General features: G+C 54.0%; 1 protein-coding gene across 5 annotated transcripts in view; it reads left to right on the top strand.

Moving 5' to 3' along the window:
- Positions 1–809: 809 nt before the first annotated feature.
- Positions 810–24,612, top strand: part of cadm4 (cell adhesion molecule 4) — a 47,658-nt gene continuing 23,855 nt past the window's right edge. For 2 of the 5 annotated variants that reach the window (XM_088621281.1, XM_088621280.1), the window contains exon 1: positions 811–1,160. In XM_088621281.1, coding sequence (XP_088477407.1) covers positions 1,001–1,160 — 160 coding nt within the window. In that variant the 5' untranslated portion in view covers positions 811–1,000. Of the gene's footprint in view, positions 1,161–24,612 lie in introns of all 5 variants that reach the window. The other 3 variants (XM_088621285.1, XM_088621282.1, XM_088621283.1) reach the window with 3 other exon arrangements.

Here is a 24,612-nt window from a genome sequence, read left to right as displayed (position 1 = left end):
CTCTTTGGTCCTCCCACAGACATGAGTGGGAAGGCTGCAGGAGCTTTGCATATCTTCGCCTCTCATACCCCTGCACCCGCCACTCTCTGTGCACAGAGGTGCCTCCAGCTCCTAATTCACACTGGGGACTCCGGCCAGGAACACCACATGACCTCAGAGCTGATCCCTTGCAGTATCTTCCTGGAGTGATCCCCAGATTTTAGCGCCCAGTTGCAGAGAGGGCACCCCAACGTCCTGCTCCCTCACCCCCTGTCCCCTTCACTGCTCTTTTCACCTCCGTAATTGACCCCACTAATTGAGAGAATTATATCTAATTAATTGGCCTCCTCGGTCTCAGCTTTCAGCTTCCTAATACATCTTTATCAGAACCGTTAGAGCAGAACCAGAAAATTAAATCTGAAAAGAAACATTAATTAAGGTAATGGCTAATTAAATTAGGGGGATCAGACACTGTAGTTCGGATCGCATCGGATCTTAAGATAAAACAAAACAATCTGTTTTTATTTCAGAATAGGCGAGCGCGGTCTCCGCCACAGCCCGGGAGACCTGGGATCGCGCTGTCGTGCTCAGATTTCTGTTATTACAGCGGCACAAGCATAACTCGTGTCTGTAAGCGTTCGCGTCAGCCTCTTCAAGAGCGGTGAGGGTTTTATGACGCTGGCCCTTTAAATACGCCCCCCTCGACCCCCCCCCCGTCCACTCCGTGCGGTCGCCCCGCCCCTAACCCAACAACATCCCCGCCCCCCGCTGTCGGAACGGGCACCTATTGGCTGACGGCGGGCCGCCCCCCCCCCCCTCCCGAGAGTTCATTAACATGTGAAGTATCAAGGTGGAACTGGCCGGGCCAGTGCGTGTGACGGGAAAAAACCCATTTTGCTCTGCTGCGCGATCCAACCTTTGTTAATTACTATGAGTGTGATTCCTGTGATGTAAGCGAGAGCCTGTCTTGTCCACGGGAGGCTGGATCGAAAGGCGTACCGGCGTGTTTTTCGGGGGACTGATGCCTTCATTGTCATTTTATTTTTATTTTTTTTCGAAGAAAACACCAGCCCGTGGTTTTGGCCAGGAGGAAAGGCGCAGATCGCTGGGAACAATGCCAGTCTCGGGAGTGTACTGCGCTGTGTTCGCGGCGCTCGCCTTGCTGTCCCTGGTCAGCACGGGTAAGGACCTCCCTCTCTCTCTCTCGGGACCGGCTCGGTTCGGTGGGGCTCCTGTGTTTTGGCAGCGCTGGGATCATTGTTAGGGTCCTACCCGCACCTCGCTGGTCTCTCTTCAGTCTCCTCTGCGGGTGAAGTCGCTTAAATCGTGCTGATCCTGTGTGTGTGTGTGTGTGTGAGGCAGTGTCAATCACGGCCCTGTGTGTGTGTTTGTATTTGTGTGTGAGAGGCATTGTCATTCACTGTCCTGTGTGTGTTTGTATTTGTGTGTGAGAGGCAGTGTCATTCATTGGTCCTGTGTGTGTTTGTATTTGTGTGTGAGAGGCAGTGTCATTCATTGGTCCTGTGTGTGTATGTATTTGTGTGTGAGAGGCAGTGTCATTCATTGGTCCTGTGTGTGTTTGTATTTGTGTGTGAGAGGCAGTGTCATTCATTGGTCCTGTGTGTGTTTGTATTTGTGTGTGAGAGGCATTGTCATTCATTGGTCCTGTGTGTGTTTGTATTTGTGTGTGAGAGGCAGTGTCATTCACTGTCCTGTGTGTGGGAGTGTGTGAGGCAGTGTCATTCACTGCCCTGTGTGTTTGTGTGTGAGAGAGAGGCAGTGTCATTCACTGCCCTGTGTGTGTTTGTGTGTTTGAGAGGCAGTGTCATTCACTGCCCTGTGTGTGTGTGTGTGTGTGTGTGTGTGTGTGTGTGTGTGTGTTTGAGAGGCAGTGTCATTCACTGCCCTGTGTGTGTGAGTGTGTGAGGCAGTGTCATTCACTGTCCATGTGTGTGTGTGAGGCAGTGTCATTATCTGTCATGTGTGTGTTTGTGTGTGTGTGAGGCAGTGTCATTTTCTGTCATGTGTGTGTTTGTGTGTGTGAGTGAGGCAGTGTCATTCATTTGGCCTGTGTGAGAGAGAGTGTGAGGTACTAGTGTCATTCTCCAGGCTTGTGAGAAAGACCTCCCAGACACGGGCGCTATCGTGTGCGTGTGCACTACAGCAGGACCCGGGCGCTATCGTGTGCGTGTGCACTACAGCAGGACCCGGGCGCTATCGTGTGTGTGTGCACTACAGCAGGACCCGGGCGCTATCGTGTGTGTGTGCACTACAGCAGGACCCGGGCGCTATCGTGTGTGTGTGCACTACAGCAGGACCCGGGCGCTATCGTGTCCGTGTGCACTACAGCAGGACACGGGCGCTATCGTGTGCGTGTGCACTACAGCAGGACCCGGGCGCTATCGTGTGCGTGTGCACTACAGCAGGACCCGGGCGCTATCGTGTGCGTGTGCACTACAGCAGGACCCGGGCGCTATCGTGTGCGTGTGCACTACAGCAGGACCCGGGCGCTATCGTGTGCGTGTGCACTACAGCAGGACCCGGGCGCTATCGTGTGCGTGTGCACTACAGCAGGACCGGGCGCTATCGTGTGCGTGTGCTCTGCAGCAGGACCCGGGCGCTATCGTGTGCGTGTGCTCTGCAGCAGGACCCGGGCGCTATCGTGTGCGTGTGCACTACAGCAGGACCCGGGCGCTATCGTGTGCGTGTGCTCTGCAGCAGGACCCGGGCGCTATCGTGTGCGTGTGCACTACAGCAGGACCCGGGCGCTATCGTGTGCGTGTGCTCTGCAGCAGGACCCGGGCGCTATCGTGTGCGTGTGCTCTGCAGCAGGACCCGGGCGCTATCGTGTGCGTGTGCACTACAGCAGGACCCGGGCGCTATCGTGTGCGTGTTTACTGCGTGTAGACACAGCAATCCGAGGCAGGAATAACGGCTTGATCGCGACCCCGCTCTCTCCCTGTGCTGTGGGCTGCGAGCTGCGTGGCAGCGAGAATCGGTCGCGCTGTGTGTGAGCGCGCGAATCCCCTTGAAACCGTCCAAACCGGGCCTCAAGGTCAGAACCGGGGGAACCCGTTCACCGTGTCGCGCTGACACGCCCCCGGCCCGCGCGGGAGATCCCCCCCAGTCGCCTTGGCAACAGCAGCACCAGCTGGACACGGGGCGAAAGCCCCTGCAGCGCCGCCGGGGAAGTTCGGTTCTTGCCCCGGCGATGTCCCGGGCGGGTAGGGTTGCGCGGGCCGGAAAGTACCCCTGTGCAACGGAAGGGTTTGTGAAGTTCCAAGAACAGGGCCACAGTTCACGGCACGGGCACGGGACACGCACCTGCGCGACACGGCGTCCGTGCGGGTAGGGGGTGCGCGCGCACGTGTCCAGGGTCCGGTGACGTCATTGTTTCCCACCCGCGCTCGGAATGGGACGATCCCGTGTATCTGTGCAGTATGTGCCTCATCCTCGGGGGAGAATATAGATTCACACACGTACTCTGATATCCTCTCCTACACTGTGTATAATCTGGGAGGCATGCCATGTGTGTGTAGGCATTTATAATCTGGGAAAAAATATTTTTGTTGGCGCTGCACACACGCTTTGATCGACTTCCGATAAAACGCGTCTTGTTTCCGGCCGAAGTCCGACTGCGTGCGGAAAGGCTGTGCGTGACGTGTCGATGACGTCACGGCGCGCCGAGGGTGAGCGGGGTCGTCGCTGGCCGAGTGCGGGCGGACTCGGGGTGTTGATCCCAGCCCCTATGTCACATGTACAGAGACCGAAAAGAGTTTGCAAACGAGAGGAGCTGTTAAGCCCGTCCTGCCTGTTTGGTTGTTAGTAGCTCATTGATCCCAGCACCTCATCCAGCTGCGTCTCGAGACGATCCAGGATACCAGCTTCCAGAAAATGGCTGGGCAGCTTGTTTCACACTCCCACCACTCTCTGTGTAAAGTAGCGCCCCCTGTTCTGACTGCAGGATCTCATTCAGCTGTGTGTTGGAAGAGTCCAGGGTATGGGCTTCAGTAGCATGGCTGGGTTGCTTGATCCACACTCCCACCACCCTTTGTGTAAAGAAGCCCTTCCTGTTCTCAGTTTTAAACACCTCCTTGTAGTTTCAGTTTTGAAGTCTTCTCTGTTAAACACTAAAGAGACTCAGTTCCTCCAGCTTGTCAGTGTGGATTACTGGTGTCTGTGCACATACTGTACTCTGGGCTGTGTCTGTGGATGATTAGGGGGTCTCTGTTTGTGTCCTGGGCTGTGTCTGTGGATGGTTGGGGGTCTCTGTTTGTGTCCTGGGCTGTGTCTGTGGATGGTTGGGGGTCTCTGTTTGTGTCCTGGGCTGTGTCTGTGGATGGTTGGGGGTCTCTGTATGGGACAGTGTGGGCTGTCAGTGATGTACACGGTCCCTGTTCTTTTCCGGGGGCTGACAGAACACAGCACCATTGTTCGCGCCCGTGCTGACGGTGCTTGTCGCGGGGGTGTGGGGGGGGGCGGCGCAGACTGATGACGCCCATTAATCTCTTAGCTGTCAGGGGCCCCAGCGGCCCGTATCTGTAACTGCGGGGAGGGGGGCAGGGAGAGAGGGGGCCAAGGCCCTGAGAGAGCTGAGAGAAAGAGACAGGCTGGCTCTAGAAGAGAGAGAGGGGAGGAGGAGGTCTGGCTCTAGAAGAGAGAGAGAGAAGAAGGTCTGGCTCTAGAAGAGAGAGAGGGGGTGAGGGGTCTGGCTCTAGAAGAGAGAGAGGGGGGGTCTGGCTCTAGAAGAGAGAGAGGAGGAGGGGGTCTGGCTCTAGAAGAGAGGGGGGTCTGGCTCTAGAAGAGAGAGAGGGGAGGAGGAGGTCTGGCTCTAGAAGAGAGAGAGAAGGAGGTCTGGCTCTAGAAGAGAGAGAGGGGGGGTCTGGCTCTAGAAGAGAGAGAGGAGGAGGTCTGGCTCTAGAAGAGAGAGGGGGGGGTCTGGCTCTAGAAGAGAGAGAGGAGGAGGGGGTCTGGCTCTAGAAGAGAGAGAGGAGGAGGTCTGGCTCTAGAAGAGAGAGAGGGGGGGGGTCTGGCTCTAGAAGAGAGAGCAAGAAGGAGGTCTGGCTCTAGAAGAAGGGGGGTCTGGCTCTAGAAGAGAGAGAGAAGGAGGTCTGGCTCTAGAAGAGAGAGTGGGGGGTCTGGCTCTAGAAGAGAGGGGGGTCTGGCTCTAGAAGAGAGAGAGAGGGGGGGTGAGGGGTCTGGCTCTAGAAGAGAGGGGGGTCTGGCTCTAGAAGAGAGAGAGAGGGGGGGTGAGGGGTCTGGCTCTAGAAGAGAGGGGGGTCTGGCTCTAGAAGAGAGAGAGAGGGGGGTGAGGGGTCTAGCTCTAGAAGAGAGGGGGGTCTGGCTCTAGAAGAGAGAGAGAGGGGGGGTGAGGGGTCTGGCTCTAGAAGAGAGGGGGGTCTGGCTCTAGAAGAGAGAGAGAGAGGGGGGTGAGGGGTCTGGCTCTAGAAGAGAGGGGGGTCTGGCTCTAGAAGAGAGAGAGAGAGGGGGGTGAGGGGTCTGGCTCTAGAAGAGCTCAGGGAGAGAAGAGTGAATCTGGTGTAAGATGTGAGGACAGGAGAGGCGTCTCACCGTGGTCACCATGCTCAATGTGTTCCGGCGGGGCACGCTGCAGTCTCGACACGCGGGCGCTGTCATCTCGTTAAGAACTGGGGCACCTTTGTTTCAGCTCTCTGGCTCGTTAGCTGGACTGTGGGTGAGGTCCTGTGCAGAGTCCTGCCCACGCACACACGGCCCAGCGCGGTCAGTCCTGCCCACACACACACGGCCCAGCGCGGTCAGTCCTGCCCACACACACACGGCCCAGCGCGGTCAGTCCTGCACACACACACGGCCCCTGCACGGTCAGTCCTGCACACACACATGGCCCCTGCACGGTCAGTCCTGCACACACACCGATACACAACACCAAGCACAAAGAGGAGGAGACACTAACATGGAAGCACTACATTTCCTGCTGGAAACAACAACATCAAGTAGAACCACACCGTATCTCCTGCCGGCAGAGCTACACAGAGCTGCACCGCTGCTGTCATTGCTATGACATCTACCATATAGCCAAGCACTATAATTAGTATAAGTATAATTATTAATTAAGCTACTATAATTACAATTACTACTGCTGTTGCAGCCAGTACTGCTGCCTTTCCCTCTGTCAGTGTGGCTGAGTCAACACAGCTCAGAAAACAGAGCACACCCTAACACAAGAGTCCCAGGTCTCGTGTGTCGCATGGATAGTTCTCCACAAGCATCTCTGTAGGAAAAGTAAATGTTTGAAGTGCGGTAGTGTCCAGTGTGTCTGTATTAACCCCTCTCTCTCAGTGCAGTGTTAATGTACTGGAGTGTCCAGTCAGTGTGTCTGTATTAACCCCTCTCTCTCTCTCAGTGCAGTGTTAATGTACTGGAGTGTCCAGTCAGTGTGTCTGTATTAACCCCTCTCTCTCAGTGCAGTGTTCATGTACTGGAGTGTCCAGTCAGTGTGTCTATATTAACCCCTCTCTCTCAGTGCAGTGTTAATGTACTGGAGTGTCCAGTCAGTGTGTCTGTATTAACCCCTCTCTCTCAGTGCAGTGTTAATGTACTGGAGTGTCCAGTCAGGGTGTCTGTATTAACCCCTCTCTCTCTCAGTGCAGTGTTAATGTACTGGAGTGTCCAGTCAGTGTGTCTGTATGAACCCCTCTCTCTCTCAGTGCAGTGTTAATGTACTGGAGTGTCCAGTCAGTGTGTCTGTATTAACCCCTCTCTCTCTCAGTGCAGTGTTAATGTACTGGAGTGTCCAGTCAGTGTGTCTGTATTAACCCCTCTCTCTCAGTGCAGTGTTCATGTACTGGAGTGTCCAGTCAGTGTGTCTATATTAACCCCTCTCTCTCAGTGCAGTGTTAATGTACTGGAGTGTCCAGTCAGTGTGTCTGTATTAACCCCTCTCTCTCTCAGTGCAGTGTTAATGTACTGGAGTGTCCAGTCAGTGTGTCTGTATTAACCCCTCTCTCTCTCAGTGCAGTGTTAATGTACTGGAGTGTCCAGTCAGTGTGTCTATATTAACCCCACTCTCTCTATGAACACACCCAGCCCAGCTGCTGGGAGCAAAGCTGTTCTAGTGTGTTAACTGTTATCTCCTGCCCCCTGGGAGTGCTTGTGTGAACCGTTTAGTGGTGTGTAAACAGGAGTTTGTTATGAATTTTTAATTCCTGTGGTTTTTTATGTGTGGAAAAAACCTCTCAGGTTTTGGATCTTTCTCTTTCTTATTGTCTGTGTCAATTCAGATTAATTCTTGCTGTTTTACTGATGTGGCCATTTTTAAAATTGACAGAGTGATTATTTGGAAAACAGTATGACAAGAGAAACAATATCGTGAGCTGTAATATCTTTTATAATGAGAGAATAGGGAGGGAGAACAGTCCAGGGCTGTCTCTCTCTCCGTGTTATACCTGTCTCTCTCTCAGTGTTCTACCTGTCTCTCTCTCAGTGTATACCCACTCCTCTCTCCCCTGTCTCTCTCTCCGTGTTATACCTGTCTCTCTCTCAGTGTATACCCACTCCTCTCTCCCCTGTCTCTCTCTCCGTGTTATACCTGTCTCTCTCCGTGTTATACCTGTCTCTCTCTCAGTGTATACCCACTCCTCTCTCCCCTGTCTCTCTCTCCGTGTTATACCTGTCTCTCTCTCAGTGTTATACCTGTCTCTCTCTCAGTGTATACCCACTCCTCTCTCCCCTGTCTCTCTCTCCGTGTTATACCTGTCTCTCTCTCCGTGTTATACCTGTCTCTCTCTCAGTGTATACCCACTCCTCTCTCCCCTGTCTCTCTCTCCGTGTTATACCTGTCTCTCTCTCCGTGTTATACCTGTCTCTCTCTCAGTGTATACCCACTCCTCTCTCCCCTGTCTCTCTCTCCGTGTTATACCTGTCTCTCTCTCCGTGTTATACCTGTCTCTCTCTCAGTGTATACCCACTCCTCTCTCCCCTGTCTCTCTCTCAGTGTTCTACCTGTCTCTCTCTCAGTGTATACCCACTCCTCTCTCCCCTGTCTCTCTCTCAGTGTTCTACCTGTCTCTCTCTCAGTGTATACCCGCTCCTCTCTCCCCTGTCTCTCTCTCAGTGTTCTACCTGTCTCTCTCTCAGTGTATACCCACTCCTCTCTCCCCTGTCTCTCTCTCAGTGTTCTACCTGTCTCTCTCTCAGTGTATACCCACTCCTCTCTCCCCTGTCTCTCTCTGTGTTCTACCTGTCTCTCTCTCAGTGTATACCCACTCCTCTCTCCCCTGTCTCTCTCTCAGTGTTCTACCTGTCTCTCTCTCAGTGTATACCCACTCCTCTCTCCCCTGTCTCTCTCTCAGTGTTCTACCTGTCTCTCTCTCAGTGTATACCCACTCCTCTCTCCCCTGTCTCTCTCTCAGTGTTCTACCTGTCTCTCTCTCAGTGTATACCCACTCCTCTCTCCCCTGTCTCTCTCTCAGTGTTATACCTGTCTCTCTCTCAGTGTATACCCACTCCTCTCTCCCCTGTCTCTCTCTCCGTGTTATACCTGTCTCTCTCTCAGTGTATACCCACTCCTCTCTCCCCTGTCTCTCTCTCCGTGTTCTACCTGTCTCTCTCTCAGTGTATACCCACTCCTCTCTCCCCTGTCTCTCTCTCCGTGTTATACCTGTCTCTCTCTCAGTGTATACCCACTCCTCTCTCCCCTGTCTCTCTCTCAGTGTTCTACCTGTCTCTCTCTCAGTGTATACCCACCCCTCTCTCCCCTGTCTCTCTCTCTTTGACACTGAGGCCTGTGTCAGCAGTGGTATCGATCCCTGGTGCAGCAGTTCAGTGGTCTGTGTTGTGCTCCCCAGAGGTCTGCTGGCTCTGTACCCATCTGGGCAGAGACGGTGTTCAGGGTGGTGTCGGTGTGAGGACACGGAGGGCGCAGGGGCTCATGGGATACAGGAACAGCACATGGGAATCTGACTGCGTCTGATGCCCTGTGTGCACCTCGAGACCTCCCCGTGTGCACCATGTCCCGTGTGCACCATGTCCCGTGTGCACCATGTCCCGTGTGCACTTCGAGACAGGGGCCTCCTGTCCTCCTCCAGCTGCACACGAGAGCTCCGGGGAGCCCCAGCTTCGACGTGCCGCGGCGCCGCGCCGGGGTGTCAGGATGTGTGCGGGAGCGAGGCGGTCGGGAGAGGAGTGGGCTCGTGCCAGCGGGCAGCCGCAGCTGTGGGGGGGCGGGGGGGCTGACGTGGGGGTTTTGCATGATAATGGGGAGGAAACAATAGTGTGTCAGTGGCCCAGGAGTGAGGAGAATCAGTGATGAAGAGCACGTGCAGCTACTGCTGGAGGGAGGGAGGGGGAGAGGGAGAGAGAACACCTGGACCTGGACAGAGACGAATGGGAGAGAGAGGCGCGAGAGGGAGAGAGGAGAGAGGGGAAGAGGAAATGACAGAGGGAAGGCGAGAGAGGAGGAGAGAGGGGCTCCCTGCTTACACTGTCCTCCAACAGGCTCAAGAGTGAATTCATTCCAATAACGAACTCCCCACATCAGCGCCCAGCCCTGGTTACAGCACTTATTTAAAGCCTCTATCTAGGTTATGATCTGAATGAATGAGGTTTGGAGTCGACAGAGCTGGGCTGTTCTCACAAATGTCCTGTTTCTGTAATGATTCTAATAATAACAGCACTGCTCGTAATGAAGGATGATAATGACACCAATTAGCAAAGGATTTTAAATTGAACAAACTGCCTCAACTTCTGCAGTGAACCTGCCATTCAGTGTAATCTGTCTTGACTCACTTAAGACAAAAAAGGGTCATTTATACTAATTTGTCATTAACAAACTGATTTTAAAACAGTTCCTCCCCATAACTGTAATAACTACAAATCATTAACTGCACTGTACTGCACTTCTACCACAATCGCACTGTGATTTACTGCACTGTACTGCACTTCTACCACAATCTCACTGTGATTTACTGCACTGTACTGTGCTGTTACCCTGATCTCACTGGGCTTTACTGCACTGTACTGTGCTGTTACCCTGATCTCACTGTGATTTACTGCACTATACTGTGCACACACTGTCACATTCAAACATTGTCACACACCGGTTGTGCTCCTGTCACAGACATGGTCACACACACAGTTGTATTCCTGTGACGCACACACTGTCACACACACAGTTGTATTCCTGTGACACACACTAACACACACACATAGTCCTCCTGTGACACACACACACAGACGTGTAGTAGCGTCTCTGTGAGGCTTCCCACACATAGCCTGGCTGGGCTGAGACAGCAGGTTGGCATTTGTGTGTCACAGTGGGCACAGTGCGATGCCCCTGGGTGTGTGGCGCAGGCTAGGTGCTCTGGAGTTCCTTGGCCCGGCTGTCCGGCTCTCTGGGCAGAGAATGCAGGCTGACAGGGTGTCACTACCATATCCTCATGTCTCTCTCACTTCCTCCCCAGACCAGCACTGATCACACACACTCCTACTCTCACCCAGACCAGCACTGATCACACACACTCCTACTCTCACCCAGACCAGCGCTGATCACACACACTTACACCCAGACCAGCACTGATCACACACACTCCTACTCTCACCCAGACCAGCGCTGATCACACACACTCCTACTCTCACCCAGACCAGCGCTGATCACACACACTTACACCCAGACCAGCACTGATCACACACACTCCTACTCTCACCCAGACCAGCGCTGATCACACACACTCCTACTCTCACCCAGACCAGCGCTGATCACACACACTCCTACTCTCACCCAGACCAGCACTGATCACACACACTCTTACACCCAGACCAGCACTGATCACACACACTCCTACTCTCACCCAGACCAGCACTGATCACACACACTCCTACTCTCACCCAGACCAGCGCTGATCACACATACTCCTACTCTCACCCAGACCAGCGCTGATCACACACACTCCTACTCTCACCCAGACCAGCGCTGATCACACACACTCCTACTCTCACCCAGACCAGCGCTGATCACACACACTCCTACTCTCACCCAGACCAGCGCTGATCACACACACTCCTACTCTCACCCAGACCAGCGCTGATCACACACACTTACACCCAGACCAGCACTGATCACACACACTCCTACTCTCACCCAGACCAGCGCTGATCACACACACTCCTACTCTCACCCAGACCAGCGCTGATCACACACACTCCTACTCTCACCCAGACCAGCACTGATCACACACACTCTTACACCCAGACCAGCACTGATCACACACACTCCTACTCTCACCCAGACCAGCACTGATCACACACACTCCTACTCTCACCCAGACCAGCGCTGATCACACATACTCCTACTCTCACCCAGACCAGCGCTGATCACACACACTCCTACTCTCACCCAGACCAGCGCTGATCACACACACTCCTACTCTCACCCAGACCAGCGCTGATCACACACACTCCTACTCTCACCCAGACCAGCGCTGATCACACACACTTACACCCAGACCAACGCTGATCACACACACTCCTACTCTCACCCAGACCAGCACTGATCACACACACATAGACAAGCACTGTTCACACACACACACAGCCAGACAAACACGGTTCTCAGACAATAATATACATACACCAAGATATGCACACTCGGCGCTGATACACATACACACACACACAATGGTGTACACAAACAGTGAGTGACACACAGAGACATACACAAACACACAATGGTGTACACACACACTGACACACAGAGATCCACACACTCACAGAAACTCCCTGATGTGTGGGGACAGACAGAGGGATGAGCACACTAACACAGATGTGTGTAACAGACACACACACAGGCTGGAGAAACACACACTCACACACATGCACACACCTCAGCTGTCCCTTTCCTTCCCCAATCGGAGGAGCTGCTGTCCTGCTCCAGGCTATTTATATCTGTGTGCTCTGTGCCAGCGCGGAGCTCAGTGCTCATTGTCCTGGGGGGAGATTCACACAAACTACACTGGGCTGGTGTACACAGCTCTGAGCTTGTAGCTCTCACTACCATTCACACACACTCTCACACACAATCTCACTACTATCACACTCTCACTACCACTCACACACACTATCACTACCACTCACACACACTATCACTACTACTCTCACTACCACTCACACACACTCTCACTCTCACAAACTACCTTTCACATCTCCAATTGAATATCATCTTATTCCGCACTTTGTCTTATTAATGAATTTCTTTTCTCTGTTTTCACTTTAAATTCCATGTTGTGAAAGTAAAAGCAAGAAATGGGGCCGGTCTGGAATTCCCCTGGCCTCCCCAGCAGAGAACCGTTTCGGTTTCAAAACGAGTCACAATTAAACGGACATTGTGGGAAAGAGGAGAGACAGGGGAGACTAGAGACTGGAAAGGAGAGAGGAGAGACGGGAGAGGAGAGACGGGAGAGGAGAGACAGGGGAGGGGAGACAGGAGAGAGATTGGCCTTTAGTGTTCCAGAGGGATCAGCCTGGCAGAGAAAGCACCAGGACACTGGGCAAAGTGGGCACACAGGGCATGCCAGTCTGCCCTGCCCACTGCCCTCGTGGCACAGAGACACCCCAACACCCTCACGCTGGCAGAAACTGGGCAAAACAGGAGCGTGACCCCCACTGGCAGCTGGTCCTGGGGTATATAGCGCCTGGCGCAGGCCGGGGCAGAAAGATGGAGGGGAGGAGTCAGGCGAGAGAGAGAGTGTCTGTTCGAGACGGAAGTCTGTGAAGAGAGCAGTTGTTCGCAGGCTGGGAGATGGAGCAGGGTGGGATCAGTATTAAGTAGGACAAACACAATTATTCAAATAAACCGACACACTTTCTCTGAAAAACAGATGCCAGGAGAGAGGGAGGGGGAGGGAGAGGGAGAGAGACAGAAAGGGAGACACATTTAAATCAGGTAGTAGTAACAGCAGACAGACAGACAGACAAGTGCTGTTTGCTCGGGGGCAGAGACAGACAGACAGGTGCCGTTTGCTCGGGGGCAGAGACAGACAGACAGGTGCTGTTTGCACGGGCACAGAGACAGACAGACAGACAGGTGCTGTTTGCTCGGGGGCAGAGACAGACAGACAGGTGCTGTTTGCTCGAGGGCAGAGACAGACAGACAGATGCTGTTTGTTCGTGGTAGAGACAGACAGACAGACAGGTGCTGTTTGCTCAGGGGCAGAGACAGACAGACAGACAGGTTCTGTTTGCTCAGGGGCAGAGACAGACAGGCAGACAGACAGACAGGTGCTGTTTGCTCAGAGGCAGAGACAGACAGACAGACAGGTGCTGTTTGCTCAGAGGCAGAGACAGACAGACAGGTGCTGTTTGCTCAGAGGCAGAGACAGACAGACAGACAGGTGCTGTTTGCTCAGAGGCAGAGACAGACAGACAGACAGACAGACAGGTGCTGTTTGCTCAGAGGCAGAGACAGACAGACAGACAGGTGCTGTTTGCTCAGGGGCAGAGACAGACAGACAGGTGCTGTTTGCTCGGGGGCAGAGACAGACAGACAGGTGCTGTTTGCTCGGGGGCAGAAACAGCCTCAGTCTGAGTCTCGTCAGCTTCCTGATAACTCAGGTGGACAAACTCCGAAGGAGAAAAGGGGGGAAATTGGAGATCCAGCCCGTCCCAGGAAGTGGGTCAGCCCCCGAGCCCAGTGACACTGCGTTCCCATTTGCAAACGGCGCTGGAGAAATCCGGCTGGAATTCCCGACCAGATTGTTCCTGAAAATTTAATGCAGAGCCGTTTCACCCAGGAGTAAAGAAAGCCGGGATCTGAGAGAGATGAAATGATTGATTAAAATTTCAGCTCGCAGGGCAGGCCTGCAGTAGGGACAGCGTTTCAGAAAGACAAGAAATAATTCATGACCCTGACCCGGTTCGCACTGCTGGTTCTGCTGCTGCTCCGGCCGGTTCGAGTTCGACTGCTCTGGGACCCAGTCTGGCTGCAGCAGGTGGGATCTCAGAGGTGGCTCGGTTCAGAGTTCAGGGTCCAGGACAATTGAATGCAGGAGAACCTGAGGGGTTAGGTTAATGACTCCATCCAACACTAGGGGGCGACAGTGGAGGATCAGCAGTGAGATCATAATCTATTCTCTGTGGACAGCCGGGTCTGTGGTCACTGAGCCTGTCCTCACTGGACAGCCGGGTCTGTGGTCACTGAGCCTGTCCTCTCTGGGCAGCCAGGTCTGCCTGTGTCCAGTGTCAGTGTCCAGGCAGTGGTCATTGAACCTGTATTTCATTAGGTTCTTTTTCTGTTTGTTGTCTCTTTCCCTGGTCAAATACTTGACCAGTGAGTATTGTGTTTCTGGGGCTCAGCGGCGTTGCGGTGTGTTGTTGTGTTTCTGCAGCTCAGCGGTGTTGCAGTGTGTGTGTGTTGTGTTTCTGCGGTGTTGCGGTGTGTGTTCTGTTTCTGCTGTGTTGCGGTGTGTGTTGTTGTGTTTCTGCGGTGTTGCGGTGTGTGTTGTTGTGTTTCTGCAGCTCAGCGGTGTTGCGGTGTGTGTTGTTGTGTTTCTGCGGCTCAGCGGTGTTGCAGTGTGTGTGTGTTGTGTTTCTGCGGTGTTGCAGTGTGTTGTTGTGTTTCTGCGGTGTTGTGGTGTGTGTGTGTTGTGTTTCCGCGGCTCGGCGGTGTTGCGGTGTGTGTGTTGTGTTTCTGCGGTGTGTGTGTGTGTGTCCCAGTCTGCCTGCCTGTTCCTCCCACACAGGCTCTTCAATCACGCAGTCTTGGGGGGGCTGAGATGCAGCAAGCTTGGGGGTGTTTCCTGGCAGGAAGCACGTTTGGGAATTTCCAGAAGCGAAAGCCGGCAGGGTGAAGTGACGTGTCCCTGATTTATTTATCCCTCTTGGAGGGCTGGGTTCCTGATTCCGAAGACTAGAAAATTGCACTTTCCAGCAACACGAACACATGCCTGTCAGGAACAAGGCTCTCCCTCCTGTTCCTCCCTCTGTCCATCTCTCCCTCCTCCTGTCTCTGCCCTCTATCACCCTCTCCCGCCTCTCTCTCTCCCTCGTCTCTCTTTCCTCCCAGAGAGACACGAGGACAAAGAGTGTCTTCAGCAGGCTGAGAAAACAGCGTCTCTGCCTGTCACACAGGTCTCTGATATCAGCACATCTCCCTCTCTCCTCCCCGATCTCTCCCCTGTCACACAGGTCTCTGATATCAGCACATCTCCCCCTCTCCTCCCCGATCTCTCCCCTGTCACACAGGTCTCTGATATCAGCACATCTCCCCCTCTCCTCCCCGATCTCTCCCCTGTCACACAGGTCTCTGATATCAGCACATCTCCCCCTCTCCTCCCCGATCTCTCCCCTGTCACACAGGTCTCTGATATCAGCACATCTCCCCCTCTCCTCCCAGATCTCTCCCCTGTCACACAGGTCTCTGATATCAGCACATCTCCCTCTCTCCTCCCCGATCTCTCCCCTGTCACACAGGTCTCTGATATCAGCACATCTCCCCCTCTCCTCCCCGATCTCTCCCCTGTCACACAGGTCTCTGATATCAGCACATCTCCCCCTCTCCTCCCCGATCTCTCCCCTGTCACACAGGTCTCTGATATCAGCACATCTCCCCCTCTCCTCCCCGATCTCTCCCCTGTCACACAGGTCTCTGATATCAGCACATCTCCCCCTCTCCTCCCCGATCTCTCTCCCACTCCCTTCATCATCAGTTTGCAGGGCTTTCCCACTGCCGTGACACTGGAAGCGAGGGATTAATAAGTAAACAGAGGGCTATTGAAGACACCGAGAATCTGGGAAAACTCTGAGAGACCTGATTCTCCTGAAACGAGAACTCCGCGTCTCGGCCTCCCCGGGTCTGCGCGGATTTTGGCTGGAGTAGTGGAGGTTTCCTTTGCCATGGCAACAGAGTTCGGCCCACCCCCCCGCTGTGGTCCGGCGTGCTGTGTTTACACTTCCTGATTGCTCTGCCTTCTGACAGTGACCCCTCCTTTCCTGCTACCTATGAGCAGAGCTCACAGTATCCAAGGAAACCCCCAGATTCCTCCTGTGACCCCTAAGCCCCCTGGCCCCTCCACTGTGGGCTGGCCATTACTGTTTAAACAGCACAAACCTCTGTCTCCCCGTCTCTCCCCCTGAGCCAGGTTACTGTTACTGGAGAGGGACGGGCTGTACTGTAATACAGGATACAGGTGTCTGCCTGTCTGTGTCTCTCCCCCTGAGCCAGGTTACTGTTACTGGAGAGGGACGGGCTGTACTGTAATACAGGATACAGGTGTCTGCCTGTCTGTGTCTCTCCCCCTGAGCCAGGTTACTGTTACTGGAGAGAGACGGGCTGTACTGTAATACAGGATACAGGTGTCTGCCTGTCTGTGTCTCTCCCCCTGAGCCAGGTTACTGTTACTGGAGAGGGACGGGCTGTACTGTAATACAGGATACAGGTGTCTGCCTGTCTGTGTCTCTCCCCCTGAGCCAGGTTACTGTTACTGGAGAGAGACGGGCTGTACTGTAATACAGGATACAGGTGTCTGCCTGTCTGTGTCTCTCCCCCTGAGCCAGGTTACTGTTACTGGAGAGAGACGGGCTGTACTGTAATACAGGATACAGGTGTCTGCCTGTCTGTGTCTCTCCCCCTGAGCCAGGTTACTGTTACTGGAGAGGGACGGGCTGTACTGTAATACAGGATACAGGTGTCTGCCTGTCTGTGTCTCTCCCCCTGAGCCAGGTTACTGTTACTGGAGAGAGACGGGCTGTACTGTAATACAGGATACAGGTGTCTGCCTGTCTGTGTCTCTCCCCCCTGAGCCAGGTTACTGTTACTGGAGAGAGACGGGCTGTACTGTAATACAGGATACAGGTGTCTGCCTGTCTGTGTCTCTCCCCCTGAGCCAGGTTACTGTTACTGGAGAGAGACGGGCTGTACTGTAATACAGGATACAGGTGTCTGCCTGTCTGTGTCTCTCCCCCTGAGCCAGGTTACTGTTACTGGAGAGGGACGGGCTGTACTGTAATACAGGATACAGGTGTCTGCCTGTCTGTGTCTCTCCCCCCTGAGCCAGGTTACTGTTACTGGAGAGAGACGGGCTGTACTGTAATACAGGATACAGGTGTCTGCCTGTCTGTGTCTCTCCCCCCTGAGCCAGGTTACTGTTACTGGAGAGAGACGGGCTGTACTGTAATACAGGATACAGGTGTCTGCCTGTCTGTGTCTCTCCCCCTGAGCCAGGTTACTGTTACTGGAGAGGGACGGGCTGTACTGTAATACAGGATACAGGTGTCTGCCTGTCTGTGTCTCTCCCCCTGAGCCAGGTTACTGTTACTGGAGAGAGACGGGCTGTACTGTAATACAGGATACAGGTGTCTGCCTGTCTGTGTCTCTCCCCCCTGAGCCAGGTTACTGTTACTGGAGAGAGACGGGCTGTACTGTAATACAGGATACAGGTGTCTGCCTGTCTGTGTCTCTCCCCCTGAGCCAGGTTACTGTTACTGGAGAGAGACGGGCTGTACTGTAATACAGGATACAGGTGTCTGCCTGTCTGTGTCTCTCCCCCTGAGCCAGGTTACTGTTACTGGAGAGGGACGGGCTGTACTGTAATACAGGATACAGGTGTCTGCCTGTCTGTGTCTCTCCCCCTGAGCCAGGTTACTGTTACTGGAGAGAGACGGGCTGTACTGTAATACAGGATACAGGTGTCTGCCTGTCTGTGTCTCTCCCCCTGAGCCAGGTTACTGTTACTGGAGAGAGACGGGCTGTACTGTAATACAGGATACAGGTGTCTGCCTGTCTGTGTCTCTCCCCCTGAGCCAGGTTACTGTTACTGGAGAGAGACGGGCTGTACTGTAATACAGGATACAGGTGTCTGCCTGTCTGCGTCTCTCTCCCTGATCCAGGTTACTGTTACTGGAGAGAGACGGGCTGTACTGTAATACAGGATACAGGTGTCTGCCTGTCTGTGTATCTCCCCCTGAGCCAGGTTACTGTTACTGGAGAGGGACGGGCTGTACTGTAATACAGGATACAGGTGTCTACCTGTCTGTGTCTCTCCCCCTGAGCCAGGTTACTGTTACTGGAGAGGGACAGAGATTCATGGCAGGACTGGTGAAGGACAGTGCTGTCCAGTTAGTGATCGCTGACCAACCTTCAGGGTAATAAGCATTGTTAGTACTGGACTGGTCACTCTCTGATCTGTTACTGGGCTACTGGTCTCCTACTCTCTCCTTCTCTGTCTCTCCTTCGCCCCTCTCTCCTTCTTTCTCTCATTCCCTCTCTCTCTGCTCCTCTCTCTCCTGTTCTGCTCTCCTCGTGTTGGAGAGACACTTCCTTACCCAGAATTCCCTCCACCTGCCTCTTCCCCTGAAAGATGACATCGTGTAAATTAATAGAGACTAACGACGGGCCGCGCCAGTGCGTGCCGCTTAAGTTTTGCTTCAGGGGGTCGTGTTTTACCGAGCGACGGGGAGCATGAATTTTTAACTGTGCGCTGTCATGTTTGCTTACTGCAACGCAGAGTCAAGACGGGACTTTTCAAATTTATTTGGAAGCTGTGAGGCGTCAAAGGCTGGCTTGCATGTACACTCTCTCACACACACGCTGACACACGCTGACACACACACACTCTCGCACCACTCACACACACACTCACACACACACGCTGACACACACACACTCTCGCACCACTCACACACACACTCACACACACACGCTGACACACACACTCTCTCACACCACTCACACACACACTCTCACACTCTCGCACACACGCTGACACACACACACTCTCACACCACTTGCACACACACACGCTGACACACACACACACTCACACCACTCACACACTCGCACACACGCTGACACACACACTCTCACACCACTCACACACACGCTGACACACACACACACTCTCACACCACTCGCACACACGCACACACACTGACATGCACCACTTGCACATACAGTACTGACGCACCACTCGCACGCACACTGACAGACACACTCTTGCACCACTCACACACGCTGACACACACACACACTCTCGCACCACTCACACACACTGACACACACGGTCTCGCACACACGCACAATGGTATCCGTAGTCCTGCTCCTCTCACTGCCCCGAGAAAATCACACACAATCCTGAAAGATGTGATACTGTATGTGTGCGTCAGTGTGTCAGTCTGTCAGCACACTTGTCTGTCGTTGTGCCAGTGTGCCAGTGTGCCAGTAGCTGCTGTCCTTTCTCTGATCGGGTCAGTGTGTCAGTGTGCCAGTGTGCCAGTAGCTGCTGTCCTTTCTCTGACCGGGTCAGTGTGTCAGTGTGCCAGTGTGCCAGTAGCTGCTGTCCTTTCTCTGACCGGGTCAGTGTGTCAGTGTGCCAGTGTGCCAGTAGCTGCTGTCCTTTCTCTGACCGGGTCAGTGTGTCAGTGTGCCAGTGTGCCAGTAGCTGCTGTCCTTTCTCTGACCGGGTCAGTGTGTCAGTGTGCCAGTGTGTCAGTAGCTGCTGTCCTTTCTCTGATCGGGTCAGTGTGTCAGTGTGCCAGTGTGCCAGTAGCTGCTGTCCTTTCTCTGACCGGGTCAGTGTGTCAGTGTGCCAGTGTGTCAGTAGCTGCTGTCCTTTCTCTGATCGGGTCAGTGTGTCGCAGGAGCGCATCAGTGAGCTGTTTCTGCTGATGTCGTCACCCTGCTGTGTCAGCTGTGTGAGCATGGGGGAGTCACAGGACCCTTCTTCCTCTTCCTCTGCTGCCGGGCTGCGCCGCACAGCGAATTACTGGCTCAGGAGAGAGGGTGCAGGAAGCAGGAAAGTGCATTCCGAGTCGCGTGTTTCTGAGCTGGAAGTCCGTGGCGTTCCCCGGTTTTCTGCTGTGAGGTTGAGCAGGGAGGCTCTATGCTGTTGTATTGTTCAGGGTGTGAGATTGAGTTGAATGCGGTGTTAGAGCTGACCGTGCCGGCGGAGAGACACTGCCGCCCTACGGGCAGGAAGCGCATTCCGAACCCAGAACAGGAGACGCTTCTTTACACAAAGGGTGGTCGGAGTGTGGCACAAGCCGCCCAGCTGTGCTGTTGGAAGTCGGTAGGCCGGCTTCTCTCAGGAAACAGCTGGAGGGATGAGACCCTGGGATCAATTAAGTCCTAACGACCAGCCGGGCCAGATGGGCTGAATGCTCCTCTCGTCTGTAACTGTTCTCCTGCTCCTCTGGGGGCGACAGGGGGAGATGGAGGACAGCAGCAATGTCCAGCAACGAGCCGAGCTGCGCGGATGAATTCTCGTTTTGTTCAGTTCAGTTCAGTTACCCCAGGTTTTCCCTAAGGAGGCGGTGTGGGAAAGCAGTACGGGTCCGCAGGGAGGTTCGGGAAGAGAAGCCCTTGAAGAATGCCTTGTGAGCTGCTGGATCTGCGTTCCCTGGCTCGGAGCACTGACTGGGGGAGGGGGGCTCTTGCGGGGTGTTTTGTCTTTCAGGATTTTCGCTCCAGGGTGAGATTTGTACCGTTTTGGAGAAGAGAGAGGGAGAAGGATGGGTTGTTGATGATGGAGGAGACTCTTTTTAAGACACTGACAGGCGCTTAGTGTGTCGGAGAAAGACAGATTATAGCCTCCCCTGCCTCTCCTCCTGTTTCCTGCCTCTCTCTCCTCCACCAGCTCCATCCTTCTCTCTCTCCTCCCTCCTCCCTCCTCCCTCCATCCTCCTAATGTTGTCTTCCTCCCTCGCACGCTGACAGACTTAGCCCTCTGGTCTTTTCTCTCTCTCCGTCTCTCTCTCCGTCTCTCTCCGTCTCTCTCTCCGTCTCTCTCCGTCTCTCTCCGTCTCTCTCCGTCTCTCTCCGTCTCTCTCCTCTCTCTCCGTCTCTCTCTCCTCTCTCTCCGTCTCTCTCTCCTCTCTCTCCGTCTCTCTCTCCTCTCTCCGTCTCTCCCTGCTCTCCTGGGAGCTGGAGACTGTAGCAAAGACAGGGAGGGAGAGGCATGCAGCCAGTGGGAGAGGGAGAGGCAGGGATGTAGCCACAGCTCCGAGTTGCAGTTCCAGCTGCGGTGCAGACAGAGGTCATGAGGGTGACTCCTGAGTCCCCCCAGCAGGGGGCTCTGCGAGGGGCTTGTTCACAGCGTGTGAGTGAAGGGGATTTAGAAGTCCAGGTTCCTTAGACCCTTGTTCTAGTGATCTTCGCCGAGTGCAAAGATGATCTCTCCTCCCTCCCTCTCGCTGTCTCTCCTGCCCATGTGTGCAATTCATGGGGGAGTCTCCCGTCTCTGCCTTCCCTCTCACAGTGCAGTGCTGCCCGGCGTTTTGTAGAATTATGATAGTACATCATACAGATCGATATACCTGTACTTGTCCCTGTGAGACACAGGTGGACACCTAGATCTGTATACCTGTACTTGTCCCTGTGAGACGCAGGTGGACACCTAGATCTATATACCTGTACTTGTCCCTGTGAGACAAAGGTGGAGTGGACACCTAGATCTGCATACCTGTACTCGTCCCTGTGAGACACAGGTGGACACCTAGATCTGTATACCTGTACTTGTCCCTGTGAGACACAGGTGGACATATTAAACATTTAGGTCCATATGCATATAATATGCATAGATTTGAATATATAGATGAGATAAACCTATATATATATGACAGAATAGGTGCTCTCTATACACATGTGTGAGAGACACGGTCAGTGAGACACAGTACCTGATTGTACATGTGAGAGACAGAGAGAGAGACCGAGCTATCTGAAGAGAAACAGGAGGAAAGAACAGCCCTTCATTATTTAGTTGGCCGTGATTTGCATTCCCAGTGCCTCTCTGAGAGAGAGGGGAAGAAAGAGAGAAGTCAACCCCAAAACCTTTTTCTTAATCCGTTGACTCTGGCTGGCATCGCCTGAATCGAGCTCGTCCTTTTCACTGAGCCCCTCTATAGAACCCACTGGTACCACACACGGCACAGTCCGGAGCGGAGAAGGAGAGACAAGGGGGAGCTATAGAGAGGGAGGTGTAGACTGAGAGAGAGGGAGACAGAGGGAGGTGTAGACTGAGACTGAGAGAGACAGAGGGAGGTGTAGACTGAGACTGAGAGAGACAGAGGGAGGTGTAGACTGAGAGACAGAGGGAGGTGTAGACTGAGAGAGAGGGAGACAGAGGGAGGTGTAGACTGAGAGAGAGACAGAGGGAGGTGTAGACTGAGAGAGAGACAGAGGGAGGTGTAGACTGAGAGAGAGGGAGACAGAGGGAGGTGTAGACTGAGAGAGAGGGAGGTGTAGACTGAGACTGAGAGAGACAGAGGGAGGTGTAGACTGAGAGAGAGACAGAGGGAGGTGTAGACTGAGACTGAGAGAGACAGAGGGAGGTGTAGACTGAAAGAGAGGGACAGAGGGAGGTGTAGACTGAAAGAGAGGGACAGAGGGAGGTGTAGACTGAGAGAGAGACAGAGGGAGGTGTAGACTGAGAGAGAGACAGAGGGAGGTGTAGACTGAGACTGAGAGAGACAGAGGGAGGTGTAGACTGAGACTGAGAGAGACAGAGGGAGGTGTAGACTGAGACTGAGAGAGAGACAGAGGGAGGTGTAGACTGAGAGAGAGACAGAGGGAGGTGTAGACTGAGAGACAGAGGGAGGTGTAGACTGAGAGAGAGACAGAGGGAGGTGTAGACTGAAAGAGAGGGACAGAGGGAGGTGTAGACTGAAAGAGAGGGACAGAGGGAGGTGCAGACTGAGACTGAGAGAGAGACAGAGCAAGGGAAGAAGAGAGATTTTGAAATTTAACAGAGTTATAAAAAACTAAAGATGAAAACTATAAGATCAGAGATCAGAGAGACCTTCAGCATCTGAAGAACATGAGGAGTGACAGAGAGAGAGGAAGAAGGAGAGAGAAATAGAGGAAGGGTATAGAGGAAATAGAGGAATAGAGACAGGGAGAGAGGAAGAGTCACAGAGGGAGGAGACAGAGATAGAGGAGTAGACAGAGAGGAAGAGAGAGGGATCGAGACAGAGTGAGAGAGAGAGGGATGGAGGGAGGGAGAGGGAAGGAGAGACAATCCGATGGATGTGGACAGAGGGAGGATTGGGGGAGGACAAGTGGGAGAATGAGGCTTCCATCATCGTCATCATTGTCATCTTCACTGCCGTGTATAATTGCTGATGACAATCGCACTCCTGCGCGCGTCTCTCCCTCGTTTCCCGAACTGCGGCGGCGGTGATGTCAGCACCCGCTCCCCTCTCCTTGTCCCACCGCCAGCCGGGAAATCAGGGCTCCAGCGTTCCGTCGCCATGGCGACCTGCCTCCTTCAGCCGTTGCCAGGCGCCGGTCTCCTTGGAGAGGGAGGAGGAGGAGGTTGGCCACCGGGCGACGGGACACGGAGCTGCGCGGCGCAGAGGCTCAAGGTCACACTCCCGGCAGCCCCTGAAAGGCCAATCCTGTTGAGTTAATTGGGCCAATTAAGCCAATTAAGTAATGAACACCTCTGGAGTAAAGCTGGAGTTAGGAGAGTGTGGAGAGCTGCGCAGTCCTGACAGTAAACGTCTCCCCCCCGACCTCACACATCCACCCGGCCACACCACGGGACCTGTCCTGAGCCCGGGGCGGCCCGGAATGACCCGGGACAGACTGTAACAGCCTGGGACAGCCCAGAATGGCCCAGGACAGTGGAACAATCTGGGTCAGCCCAGAATGACCTAGGACAGTCCGGGGCAGCCCAGGATAGCCTAGGACACCAGAGGACAGCCTAGAATGACCCAGGATAGCCTAGGACACCAGAGGACAGCCTAGAATGACCCAGGATAGCCTAGGACGCCAGAGGACAGCCTAGAATGACCCAGGATAGCCTAGGACACCAGAGGACAGCCTAGAATGACCCAGGATAGCCTAGGACACCAGAGGACAGCCTAGAATGACCCAGGATAGCCTAGGACGCCAGAGGACAGCCTAGAATGACCCAGGATAGCCTAGGACACCAGAGGACAGCCTAGAATGACCCAGGATAGCCTAGGACACCAGAGGACAGCCCAAAATGACCCAGGATAGCCTAGGACACCAGAGGACAGCCCAGAATGACCCAGGATAGCCTAGGACACCAGAGGACAGCCTAGAATGACCCAGGATAGCCAAGGACACCAGAGGACATCCCAGAATGACCCAGGATAGCCTAGGACACCAGAGGACAGCCTAGAATGACCCAGGATAGCCTAGGACACCAGAGGACTGCCTAGAATGACCCAGGATAGCCTAGGACACCAGAGGACAGCCCAGAATGACCCGGGACAGTTTGGAGCTGCTTCCCACGCCACACAAAACCCTCGACCGGGTACAACCCTGTAGCCTGGACACGGCAGGTCGGTCGCCTTCTCCAAAACGAGGTGCCAGGCACCCCAGGGAGTCCCACGCCCCCGTCCCACACGTTCGGTCGCATTCTGAGACGGAGACCCCCACTCTCCTGCTCCGTGTGCTGAGGAGGGAGAGGGCGGAATATTTTTAATGGCACTTTAACAGCGAAAACAAGCAGAGCTCAGTTTGATGAAGCTGCTGTCTCTCAGCTCAGCAGCGGGAGGTGTGTGTTTAAATTTCAGATTTCATTTCCATCTTCCAGACACCGTGGGGAAGCAAATTGGAGCTGGGCAGGATGTTGGTCTGTCTGCTCAAACTGTGGAAATCAATTGTGGGCCGTGGTGTTAACAGTGTGTGACACACTA

This window comes from Lepisosteus platostomus, chromosome 26, assembly GCF_059453375.1.
Source record: "Lepisosteus platostomus isolate fLepPlt1 chromosome 26, fLepPlt1.hap1, whole genome shotgun sequence".
Taxonomy (NCBI): domain Eukaryota; kingdom Metazoa; phylum Chordata; class Actinopteri; order Semionotiformes; family Lepisosteidae; genus Lepisosteus; species Lepisosteus platostomus.
The sequence above is the reverse complement of the archived record's forward strand: the minus strand, read 5'-3'. Positions and strand labels throughout refer to the sequence as shown.